This window comes from Doryrhamphus excisus, chromosome 1 (assembly GCF_030265055.1).
Source record: "Doryrhamphus excisus isolate RoL2022-K1 chromosome 1, RoL_Dexc_1.0, whole genome shotgun sequence".
NCBI classification, from domain to species: domain Eukaryota; kingdom Metazoa; phylum Chordata; class Actinopteri; order Syngnathiformes; family Syngnathidae; genus Doryrhamphus; species Doryrhamphus excisus.
The window spans coordinates 43065319-43078371 of NC_080466.1; the positions used below are offsets into that span (position 1 = coordinate 43065319).

The following is a 13053-nucleotide window of genomic DNA, read 5'->3' on the forward strand; positions in this document are numbered from 1 at the left end:
AGGTACCCTGGAACCTCATCTGTCTGCCTTGCTGTGGATGGCCATGCTGGTTTCCCTGGCTATTGTCATCATTTTGCCTCAGCCTCACGGCATCCGGGCGCTCATAGCCTCGACTATCTTGCGACTCATCTTCTCTGTTGGCCTGGAGCCCACATTACTTCTACTCGGGGGCTTTAATGTAAGTTCCAAATAACAATGGACGTTTGTAGCAACGTCTTTCCAGCTGGATTATATTACCCAACAGGTGACTGACGACAATTAAGCTTGCGATGAAGCGATACATCACACTTAAGTTTTAGTGCCTCAAACAATGACAGTCAAGACAAAACAAGATCTGTCGAGCGCTTCCACGTTTTATTGATCTCACCGTGATCTGTCTCCTGTCTCAACGTGTTTTTATTGTGCTGTCAGTTATGTAATAAAGTCATCTTCCTGATGAGCTTTGTTGGGAACCGTGGGACATTCACACGAGGCTACCTAGCAATGATCACGGATGTGGAGTTCCTGTACCACCTGCTGTACCTGATCATCTGCTCCCTGGGGGTCTTCGTCCATGTCTTCTTTTATAGCCTGCTGGTGGGTGAACACACACACACTGCATAATTCACATCCAGTCCACTCATTTACAAGATGACAAGAGGTTATGATCCTTATGGCCCTCAGTGTGAAAATAATATCAACCGAGATGTTTCTGTCTATGTTCTCTTTCAGCTCTTTGATCTGGTTTACCGAGAAGAGACCTTGCTGAATGTCATTAAGAGTGTGACCCGCAATGGCCGCTCCATTGTTCTCACGGCCGTGCTCGCTCTCATACTCGTCTACCTCTTTTCCATCGTGGGATACATCTTCTTCAAAGATGACTTCATTTTGGCCGTCGACAGGATCCCCAACAAAACGCTCGGTACGTCTCAGCGCCGGGTTCCCGTTTCTTACCGAGGTCATTTCCGGACCCAATCAGACAAACAAGTTTGTTTCTTCTTTGTTTATTGATCCAAGGCACGACTAAAGGACAGATATTATGATGATAACAAAAGTAGCTTATAAGAGTTTAATTGAATTAAAGTGCTTTGTTTCCTTCCAGGTCTTGGAGCCAGCGTTGTGGGAGAGTTTTTCTCGGGTGGGGTGTGTCACAAGGAAAATGGAGAGAACTGCTCAACAGAGGCGGCAAATGATGGTGAGTGGAGAGAAAACACCTCGGATCCGTTCCAAGGGGTCCATCGAAAATGGAATGGTGCAAAAACTGAATGTTTTTTTCCCAATTAGTAGTGACCTTTACATGACTTTTACCTTTAGTGAAGGCTCCCGTCGGTAAGGACGGCGATCAGTGGAGAAGGGGCTGGGAACGAGGGACGACAGAGTTGGGGGACAATGACTTCCGAGTGGAAGTTGAGGCACGTTTTGTAATAAAGACACTTCAGGAACAACACGTATCAACAACACGACAAGACTGAGTCAGTAGTACTTGGGGTTCTTTGTTCAAGCACTTGAGTCCATGGAATGATACACGGGCAAACAGACTAGATTGTTAGCTGCAAAAACCTAGTCATATTTTTGGCCGTCATTTTTGTCGAAAACCGAAGTAGCACTATATTTGTATTGGGGTGTTTAGACAAGGTCAAAGGGTTTTTCCAAGGGCAAATTTGGTATTCGGGGAACTGTGTCAGTCCGTCAGAACCACACCCGCTTGTGTGATGGTACGGTCTTCACGTCCTCACAGACGACTGAGTCACTCAAAGATGATTCGGCTCACTTAGCCGTAAATCTCGGTCAGACTGGCGGTCATGGGATTTCAACTGGCTGGACCTACTGGGGGTGTGGAGGGGCCGCTGGATGAAACAGCAAGGCTCCTTGTTTGTGTCAGGGCCTCAAACATTAAACCGGGGCATGGGGTCGGAAGGTCAGGGATTATTTACCATTAGGCAAAGGAGATCAGCGGGTCCACTCGGTGATGGCAGAGAAGGTCTTTTATCTCAAAGAGCAAGTTCTTTGCAAACCCGCTGACCTTGATGGGAACGCTTCCAATCTGGGAAGAACATCCATGCTACCTTCAAATTGGTCAACCTACCGTGACAAAAGCACCATCGGCTTCAGACGTAACCCTTTCATGTGTTCCATGAAAGGCTAATTATGGCTGTCATGTGACTTGTTTTGTGTGGATAGAGTAGATCAATTCTCACTAACATTTTGACCTAACTGCCCTAGCGTGGCCCAGTCAGGTTACCTCTACCGGTTTTTAGTACCATAATGTTGATTTTCTTTATATATTTAATGGCTGTTGCGTAAATAACTGCATGCTATACTCCGAAACTTGTAACGTTGAAGAGAAGTCTTTAGATCAGGGGTGCTCACACTTTTTCAGCATGCGAGCTACTTTTAAAATGACCGAGTCAAAATGATCTACCCACTACAAAAATGCAAAACATCTATTTATTTTCAAATGTATTGAGGATTATTTGTACGTACAATGTATGTTGATGTACCTTACATAACCAAATGAGCCAATATTGCAAAACACACATAATTAACTATTAACATTTTTTGTAATTACCTGAGTTTACTTTGATGACTTGCACTGAATTGAACCAGCCAGGGATGCATAGTCCGGACAGTAGCTGCTGATAGCCAGCCTCAAGCACACTTCCAAATGTTTATCAGTCATGGATAATATCCGTATCATAATATCCGTATAATATTCCATATCCGTATGGAAGTGATATGTTTTTTGCCTTTTTACTTGGTCCAGTTTTTGCCTTTTTACTTGGTCCAGCTCCTTCACTCATTTTAGTGACCATAAACTTTAGCGAGGGCTTAAAATCTGACGCAATTCGCCGACTAGCTTAGCACTTTGCATCGTTGTTTACGCATGAGCGGTGACCTAAAGGTCAAAATTCAGTTGTCATCTGACTGGTTGTCCTGTATGTCAATCAAGTAACGGGGATGGATGATAGGCTGACATCGTAAGTTCTGCTGCACTTAGAGACGTTGTTTGATTTGATTGGTCGCCCGAAGGGCAACATTCAGTTGTCATCTGAATGGCTGCCCTGTATATCAATCAAGTGACGTCATTGATGCTGGGATGATATTTTTGTAATGTCACGCCGCGATCGACCAGCGATCGACCAGTACCACCTCCGCGATCGACCGGTAGCTCGCGATCGACTTAATGAGCACCCCTGCTTTAGATGACCGGACTGCTAATGAGTTTCTTTTATTTCTGAAATGTTGATGCTTCTCCTGTAATGTGCTCTCAATGTTTCTCTCTAGGTTCTCTTTCCATCCAGCCATCTGCAGTGGTCATCGAGGACAAAGAACGGACCTGTGACTCCTTACTCATGTGCATTGTCACCGTATTGAGCCACGGTCTGAGGAGCGGAGGAGGTGTTGGGGACGTACTGCGAAAACCATCCAAAGAGGTACCAGAAGAAAGAAATCGCACTCGAGTGACATTTGGGACTGAGCAGTGTGCGATTCATCTAAGACTGCAAAGGAAGCTCAGCTTCCTATAAAATGTCCACACCAAAATAGTGGCGAAATACCTGGTCCTGGTGTGTGTACATTTCATTGACTAAGTATGCGCCAGAATACCTTTGTCGTTTGTTCAGAATCAGCTACTTCAGCTTTTACACAGTCGAGCGTCTACTGACTTCACGGTGCTAGAATAGTTTGATTGAGCGCAAGTTGATTAGTGATGCCTGGATACTGAGGCGCAAGGATGGCGGTATGAAAAAAAAATACAAAAAAGTCAAGATTACAAGTTTTTATCTGTCCCAGAGCGACCTTATTTGCCTTACTTACACTGTTGATGTACCAGATCTTCTTTGTTTGTTCTAACCGAGCATGTCATCCGTCTCTAGTGTGTGCACATCGTGTGACGGTAGCTAAAATCCTTCTTCTCTTGGTTCCACCAGGAGCCTCTCTTCGCAGCCCGAGTCATCTACGACCTGTTGTTCTTCTTCATGGTCATCATCATCGTTCTCAACCTCATCTTTGGTGTCATCATTGATACATTTGCTGACCTGAGGAGTGAGAAACAGAAGAAAGAAGAAATACTGAAGACAACGTGTTTTATTTGCGGTGGGGAATGCATCATCGTTTGTACACAGTCTAATTAGACTTGGACAACTTTTCCCGTCCTTTCGTCTTAATTCTTCTATTCTCAGAAACGGAGGCAAAAGATTTATGCTGCACCGTAACTCAGAACGCAGAGGTGATACCTCATGACAAGACTAGAAACGGGGATGTTTTTCTGGGGAGTGTAAACAATGAAACGCCTCCTCTTCCTAGAATACCGGTTACTCACGTCAGGCGCTGCTGTGGAGGAGGAGAATGTTTGTCGATTTATACATTGTTCATCCTCCGTCACTCAACTCTTAACTTATCAGCCTCGGAGCACGACTACATGGTGTTAGACAAGGCTCGCAGAGTGAATATAACAAGGACTGGGACTGTCACAATGGGATAAATTTAGTGCAACAAACAATGCAATGACATTTTTAGCAAGTCTCAGTTGTGACACGTAGTCTGGCCAACCCTTGTGACCGTGGTTCCTCCTCCTTTTTCACGGAGGTCACATGCACAATCATGTCTTTTGTCACAAGTTAAGTCTTATTTTTAAAAAGATGTCAATTCCTGCCATTTCTATGTGTGTGACTTTCGTTTGGTCCTATTTTAGGTCTGGAGAGAGACAAATTTGACAATAAGACTGTCAGCTTTGAAGAGCACATCAAAGTTGAACACAACATGTGGCACTACCTGTTCTTCATCGTCCTGGTCAAAGTCAAGGATTCCACCGAGTACACTGGTCCAGAGAGCTACGTGGCCGAAATGATCAGGGTAAGAGGACTGAAATGTACCTGCAATCCTCTTCCGAAAAACTGAACACATTTGTTCTTGCAGATATGTACAGGTGGTCCTCGGTTTTTCTGTTGGGTGCTCCCAAAAGTTCGTTAAAAACGGAACTCAGAGCCGTCAACACTTGGCTGTCGCGATTAAGGATAAATATTGTATTTTAACATGTACCTGTAAGTGGTAAGAATGACTGATCAACAAGGTCAGGGTTGAGTCAAGTCTGAAGTCGTAGGCTTGAAATCATAAGCACTGTTTAGTGTTTTCTCTTGGAGATGAATAAAGTATCTATTTAGTGTTTTACAAGTCTCAAGTCTTGCAAGTCTCAAGTCCTGCAAGTCTCAAGTCAAGTCAAGTCTGAACTCCTAAGCTTTCAAGTGTCCTTACAAGTCACAAGCACAGTTTAATGTTTTGCAAGTCTCGGGTCTTTAATCTCAAGTCTCAAGTAAAGACATGCAAGTCCAAGTCAGGTCGGAGGTCAGGGTTGAGTCAAGTCTGAAGTCGTAGGCTTGAAATCATAAGCACTGTTTAGTGTTTTCTCTTGGAGATGAATAAAGTATCTATTTAGTGTTTTACAAGTCTCAAGTCTTGCAAGTCTCAAGTCCTGCAAGTCTCAAGTCAAGTCAAGTCTGAACTCCTAAGCTTGCAAGTGTCCTGACAAGTCTCAAGCACAGTTTAATGTTTTGCAAGTCTCGGGTCTTTAATCTCAAGTCTCAAGTAAAGACATGCAAGTCCAAGTCAGGTCGGAAGTCAGGGTTGAGTCAAGTCTTAAGTCATAGGTTTGAAATCATAAGCACTGTTTAGTGTTTTTCTCTTGGAGATGAATAAAGTATCTATTTAGTGTTTTACAAGTCTCAAGTCTTGAGTCAGGTCTCAGGTAAAGACCCGCAAGTCTCAAGTCAAGTCAAGTCTGAACTCCTAAGCTTGCAAGCGTCCTTACAAGTCACAAGCACAGTTTAGTGTTTTGCAAGTCTCAAGTAAAGACATGCAAGTCCAAGTCAGGTCGTAAGTCAGGGTAGAGTCAAGTCTTAAGTCATAGGTTTGAAATCATAAGCACTGTTTAGTGTTTTCTCTTGGAGATGAATAAAGTATCTATTTATCTGGTGTTTTACAAGTCTCAAGTTTTGAGTCAGGTCTCAGGTAAAGACCTGCAAGTCTCAAGACAAGTCAAGTCTGAACTCCTAAGCTTTCAAGTGTCCTTACAAGTCACAAGCACAGTTTAATGTGTTGCAAGTCTCAATTAAAGACATGCAAGTCCAAGTCAGGTCGTAAGTCAGGGTAGAGTCAAATCTTAAGTCATAGGTTTGAAATCATAAGCACTGTTTAGTGTTTTCTCTTGGAGATGAATAAATTATCTATTTATCGAGTGTTTTACAAGTCTCAAGTCTTGAGTCAGGTCTCAGGTAAAGACCCGCAAGTCTCAAGTCAAGTCAAGTCTGAACTCCTAAGCTTGCAAGCGTCCTTACAAGTCACAAGCACAGTTTAGTGTTTTGCAAGTCTCAAGTAAAGACATGCAAGTCCAAGTCAGGTCGGAGGTCAGGGTTGAGTCAAGTCTTAAGTCATAGGTTTGAAATCATAAGCACTGTTTAGTGTTTTCTCTTGGAGATTAATAAATTATCTATTTATCTAGTGTTTTACAAGTCTCAAGTCAAGTCACAGGTAAAGACCTGCAAGTCTAAGTCAAGTCTCAAGTCAAGTCAAATTCAAACTCTTAAGCTTGCAAGCGTCTTTACAAGTCATAAGCACAGTTTAATGTTTTGCAAGTCTTGGGTCTTTAATCTCAAGTCTCAAGTAAAGACATGCAAGTCCAAGTCAGGTCGGAAGTCAGAGTAGAGTCAAGTCTTAAGTCATAGGTTTGAAATCATAAGCACTGTTTAGTGTTTTCTCTTGGAGATTAATAAATTATCTATTTATCTAGTGTTTTACAAGTCTCAAGTCAAGTCACAGGTAAAGACCTGCAAGTCTAAGTCAAGTCTCAAGTCAAGTCAAATTCAAACTCTTAAGCTTGCAAGCGTCTTTACAAGTCATAAGCACAGTTTAATGTTTTGCAAGTCTCAGGTCTTTAATCTCAAGTCTCGAGTCAAGTCTCAGATTGTGTCACAAGACTAAAGAAGACAGGTCATGTCAAATCCAAAGTCATATTCTGGAAATTTTTGACCAGTGTGATACGACTACGTCACAGAGAAAGAGTGCTGACACAGCATTCGGGATTTTATCAGAAATGTAATCCACACCCTAGTTGTTTGTTCTTAAACCTGATTGGACGCTAATAGATGCATCCAATGAAGCGGATTCAAAGGTGAAATATGTTGTCTTGCTGGAAATTACAGTTTGGATTCTCTTTGACCCAGAAGTACCAAGACAACATTATGTAATCCGCTTCTTTTGACCTGAAGGTCTTTTGATGTTTTACTGCAAGAGTCATCTTTACAAACAGAATGTGAAAAGGTACTTGTGATCCCGCTGCACGGCTGTCACAGTCTGCCCTTGGACCCCCATCAGGACCCCCCCATTGTCTTTTGTCTTGACCTCACTCTCCCAGTCTTGTGACCAAGCACCTGATTTGGGATTAACCCCCATCCTCTCCCCTATTAACCTTGCACCCCGCTGAACCAAAATTGGCATGTCAAGGGTACATTCTTATCAGCGGCTTTAAGAGGAGTGGAGAGCGGCCACGCATTGTGTGAACGCCCCCCCACCACCCACCCCCACCCGACCCAGTCATTCCTAACATTCACACCCAAATGTGTCCTGTTGAGACGGCGACATTCCAACTTGGCACGAGCAGCTCCGGTCTTGCAGCTTCATGAAGGTTGTCCAGAGATTGTGAAAGTGGTGTTAACCTGCCCCATTTGAGGATTTGGTCTTCATTCAGTCTGCCAACACTTGTTATGTGCAGGGGCGTCACTCGGTTCTGAGGACAGGGGCGGCTTAGCCCCCTGGAGATGCACAGGATATGAATGAATGTAGTAGAAAAATCCAAAAAACAAATAAGGAACAAGAACCGGTATATAACTTTCCCACTTTTGGATGGATTTAGTAGAGATATTCAATTGTTTTAGGCCACCATTAAATGTACACAAGTACACACAATCTACACTGAAAAACTGCTGCTTAGTGCTCATCAATTATATAATAAGCATTATTATATTATTATTATATTATTAATTAGCCTATCATCATTATTCTTCTATTGATTATTACTACTACTACTAGTAGTAGTAGTAGTAGGCTAGTATTAGCCTGCTTATTTGCTTGCTTATTAGCCTGCTAATTGTCAGAGATTTTTTTTGTACAAAAAAAATTAATAAAAAATTTAAAAAATAATAAAAAAATATCAAATTATTTAGCGGGGCTTAAGAACATTTTAAGTTAATATTTGTATTATTTATATTATTATTATTTACATTTAACTAAAATAGGCCTTATGACGCCACTGGTTATGTATATGATTTGCATCATAAACAGTAGTTTAGTCACCTCCTACTTAGTTTGGTGTTGTTGAGCGATGTGATAATGTGAGCTAGACGTGGGGGGGGGGGTGTAGAAGTCAGACTACTCTGACAATGACTTGGATTGACGTCAGGAGTGAAGGAGTCTGACTGAAGTGTCACATATACGGCGTGAAATGATTACGTGTCATTTACGTGTCATTTTCATATGAAAAATTCCAACCAGTTTGTTGGCGTTCCTCTTTTTGCTGGAACAATAAGTCGCTGCTTATGGTTTATTGTGTTATTTTTGGCGTATTTGTAGACCCTGCTTTGGTGGCGTCCGGGATGACGATGGTTTGTCTCTCTCGCCAGTTTAACCACAGAGTATCCTGTTCCTCCGTCAAGGCCAGGCTCGCTCTTATGATGAAGACTATAACTCTTTTCATTGATGAGTGTGAAGTCATGTCTCCACTCATCAGTCGGAAACCCGACAAAAGCACACATGTGCTGTTGGCCCAAGTTAGAATCCAAAATGGGACAAAGATATTTTTATTTGTCTGTACTTTTTTAGCATACAATCAGAAAATGCTTTGAGGTACCTCGTCGAGCAGGAACTGGAGTGTAAACACGTTGTCGCCCGGGTTAATGAAGCTTTTTCATCCAGGAAGTGGTTCCTCCTTCTTCTCTGTTGTTCTTTCATAATGAGTGCGTACTCATCATATTAGTATGATGTGATTCCCCTCTGGCTGCTGGTTTGTGATGCGGACAGTCTTCTCGCCAAAGGGACTTTCCTCGCCGTGTTGCTCAGCTCTTGTTTGTTGACCTTCCGAGGCTGCGCTGCGTCTTTCTGGGAGTTGCTACGGGAATGCTCATTGAGGTCATGTGACAGCGACATACGTGTGTGTGTGTGTGGAAAGGTTGAAGGGTTAATCACCGACGCCCTCACATGATTGGCTCATTTGGATGTGGTTGCAGACGGCACACGTTTCCAATGGCATGCATGTGGGGGCCGAGTGGCCCACTGTGGATGGAGGCATGGCGCATGGAGTTCACCCACGTTGACCTTTGACCCTGTTAGATTGGACCTTACCTTACTTACTTATCTTAAACCAAGGAAAAAAAGGTCATCTTGCAATAATTGCGATGTAATTTTATTTTGTATTGTTTTAGCCGGGCATCAAAAAAGAGGTCATTAGAATTTGACAATTGTTATTATTATTATTTCTTACTTCATTAATTATATATTTTTATTTTTTTTATTATTTTTTTATATTTTTATATATATATAAAAAATAATAAAAAAAACAAATAAAAAATTATATATATATGTATTATTTTTATTTATTATTTTTTATATATTTTATATTTTTTTATATATTTATATATATATATATATATATATATATATATATATTATTTTTATTTATTTTTTTATTATTTTTTTTCAAAATAAAAGCATACCAAAAAAAATCACTAATACAAAAAATGTTTTTCTTATCATAAATTTGAACATCAGCTGCGGTTCAAACAGTCCAATCAGAAGCTGAGTGATTCTAAACTTGATCAAACTTACTGAAGATTTGTCAGATGAAAATCCAATCATATAGTTCCGGATACACACCTTTGGACTATTTAGAGTCTCCACTAACTCAAGCATACGAACTCCGAGCCAAGATTCAATCAGGAAGCCATTGTTATCCTTCTATGATAATCATTCTCTTTAATGTGCTGAGTCATGTTTTCATGACTACTTTATGAGTTAAATTATTAATAATGTTTTTCTTGTCCAGGGGTGTCCAAACCTTTTTTTATTAAGGGCCGCATCCAGAAAAATTGAAGGAGATGCTAACACCAATCCATTCTAAGTCAGTATATGCTAAGCTAAGCTATCTTAACAATACATGAACATCATTTCTGTCCACCAGGATCACAACTTGGACTGGTTCCCCCGGATGAGGGCCATGTCGTTGGTGAGCAGTGATGCAGACGGGGAGCAGAATGAAATTCGAAACCTGCAGGAAAAGCTGGAGTCCACCATGAAACTTGTATCCAACCTCTCCGGCCAGCTGACGGAGCTGAAAGAACAGGTTGGTTAGGAAAAAGACTTTTATACGACTTTTATCGAAATATCAGACCGCAGACCTTTGGGCTATTGGGCGCTCTTTGGATGCAAAACCTACTAAATCAGCAAAAACATTATTTTTGCAACAGTTTGTGTACGGCTGGCGAACGCATCCCGAGACCTGGACTCGAAAGCTCCATTTTTCAGGCCAAGTGTAAAATGTCTTTGAGCCTTGAAATGAGAAGTGCATGTGAGGAAGTTACTGTCTCAGAGACATTTTGACCCAGACGGGAGGAAATGATGGTGTTGCTGCAGGCTCATCAGTCACATTGTACTGCTACTGTACTACTACAAATACTATACTATTCAGATACGTGCGTACTTTCCTCTGGTCTTCACTTTGGAAAGTCCTGTTACAATGTCAAGCCTTCCTATTCAAAGTATTATGTTCATTTGCAAAAAAAATAATAATTTTTAACACATCCCCCAAGCGGAGATGGATGAAAAAAACAAAAAAGACGTATTTTTACAGGATTTTGCAACACTACAGGACACACTTCCGGTCATAGCTTGCCTCCATGTAATGGTAATGGTAATGGTAATCTGGTACTTTTACAATCAGTAACTGTTACATTTGTTCACTTCCTGCTTTCCTAATATGTATTTTTAAATGTTTTAAATTTTTTAAATTTTTTGTCACGTATCAAAGTACTCGGTGATATGAGCATCCAATGCCATAATGTGTACCATAGTAACTGTCGATATAGTGATACGTATATATAGCACATGTAGCACATGTAACGCATGTAGCAAAAATCCAGTGGAAATGCATCATTTCATTTCAATCTTCAGCATTTGTGCATCCCTTACTGTGAAAATGTAGAGGTATGATGTGATACTGTAACTATAGCAACAAGTTTTCCATTCCTTGTCTTTTGAAAATAATAACGCCGTTTTCAGTAACGAGTAATCTAACTAATTACTTTTACTGTCAGCATAACATTATTACATTATTTAAAAAAAAAACAAAAAACAAACAAACTGTATTATGGAAAGCAGGAAGTGAACAAATGTAACAGTTACTGATTGTAAAAGTACCAGATGGAGGGGTAGGATTTAATAAGCTTCTTCCTACTCCTTTTGGAACTGGGAACTGATTATGGGATGCACTCAATTGTAATCTGATGCATGTTCAAATGAAATTAAACCATTACCATAACACCGTTTCCATTTTCGACACCCTGTTACTGCACGTTACTGAAGCCGCCTAAAAATATATCACCGACTTCATCGACAGGATTGGCTCAGGAAAGGTTTAGTAAAACGCAAATATCCGATCTGAACACGCAAGTAGCGGAAGTACGGTACTCTTAATGGCGACGGGAATACGTTATCTAGCAATAATCCTCCATGTCCCCCCCCCCAAAAAACTGACTATTTTCACAAATTTGTTGTTGACTTTTCTCTGGTCCTCATTTAGATGACCGAACAGAGGAAGCAAAAGCAGCGCATCGGCCTGCTGGGACACCCCCAGCACATGAACGTCAACCCCCAGCAGCCTGCATAGCATCAAACTCGGGTGTGGACGCAGCGGTCCTTATGCACCGGATGGATGTGAGTAACTCACGACTTGGAAGAAAACGCTGTAACATAGCCGTCGTAGCTTCACTGTGCACACCGACACCCCCCCCCCCCCCCCTTTCTAGTCCAGGAATTTGTGCCAAATGTTCTACATTGACTTTATTCATGTCTTATACTTGAATGTTTATTAAATTCGTTGACTTTCACCCCCCTTCATTTATATTTCCAGGTCCATGTTGTGCAATATATACACTTAAATATGCAACCTCAACATCTTATTTCAGTGTTGACCTTTATTTTGTTGAATTTAATCGCAACTGGATAAACATAGGGAGGTGATTGCCGCCATTACTTAAACAGGAATAGAGATTATACTGAATAAGCCTTTGTTGTCTTTCTTCAAATCGTGCATACTTAAGTGTAATAATGTACTCAATAAGAGTAATGTATTGCTTCAAATATATATTTTCTTCATTTGGTGCCAGCGCCACGTAGAATGTGTGACTAAGCAGTCAGTATTCAATCGTTTATTTACAAGTACCACTAAGCGTGTTCTGGTTTACTGCGGATGTGGCGTAGTCGTACCTGAGCGGTTCTGCTGGTGCGGCAAACATGCTCGGTTTGTGCCTGCTTTTGTCGTCCGATTACTCCATTTGTGCTTGCACTTTATTTTTTATGTTCTTTTGACTTTTTCGGTGTCTTCATATATTAAGTTGTATTTTTTCTATGTACTGTATGTATAAAGTTTGCTGCTTTTGTATAGAGAAACTGATGGGTGAAGAACTGTTACTTTAAATGTTAGAAATAAATGAAAAAAGGTAGGCAACGCCGTTTGTATATTAAAGTAGTTATTTATTCAAATAAATGGAATTATCCTTTGCTTTGCATACCGCTGTTGACCTTTTTTCTCTTTTTTCTAAGGTATAACAGTCGTCACAGGAACCGCGCGGATAGCTAGCATTGCAAAACAATGCGCTTCACACGCTAGCCTCTCCGTGCACGTCGTCAAAAATGACTAATTTGTCGTGTCGCGTTCCAACGTCTGTGCAGTGGCATCGCCGTCATTTCAAAACCAAAACATTTCACAAAATGAAAGTAGCGCAAAACCTAAAGGTCTCTTGCAAAAACAGG

General features: G+C 41.1%; 1 protein-coding gene across 5 annotated transcripts in view; it reads left to right on the plus strand.

Moving 5' to 3' along the window:
* Window positions 1–12821, plus strand: part of itpr1b (inositol 1,4,5-trisphosphate receptor, type 1b) — a 124681-nt gene extending 111860 nt beyond the window's left edge. For 3 of the 5 annotated variants that reach the window (XM_058051928.1, XM_058052183.1, XM_058051852.1), the window contains 9 exons: window positions 3–178; window positions 412–576; window positions 712–901; window positions 1082–1174; window positions 3265–3413; window positions 3909–4074; window positions 4673–4833; window positions 10205–10366; window positions 11822–12821. In XM_058051928.1, coding sequence (XP_057907911.1) covers window positions 3–178; window positions 412–576; window positions 712–901; window positions 1082–1174; window positions 3265–3413; window positions 3909–4074; window positions 4673–4833; window positions 10205–10366; window positions 11822–11908 — 1349 coding nt within the window. In that variant the 3' untranslated portion in view covers window positions 11909–12821. The remainder of the gene's footprint in view (window positions 1–2; window positions 179–411; window positions 577–711; window positions 902–1081; window positions 1175–3264; window positions 3414–3908; window positions 4075–4672; window positions 4834–10204; window positions 10367–11821) is intronic. The other 2 variants (XM_058052012.1, XM_058052107.1) reach the window with 1 other exon arrangement.
* The last annotated feature ends 232 nt before the right edge of the window (window positions 12822–13053 follow it).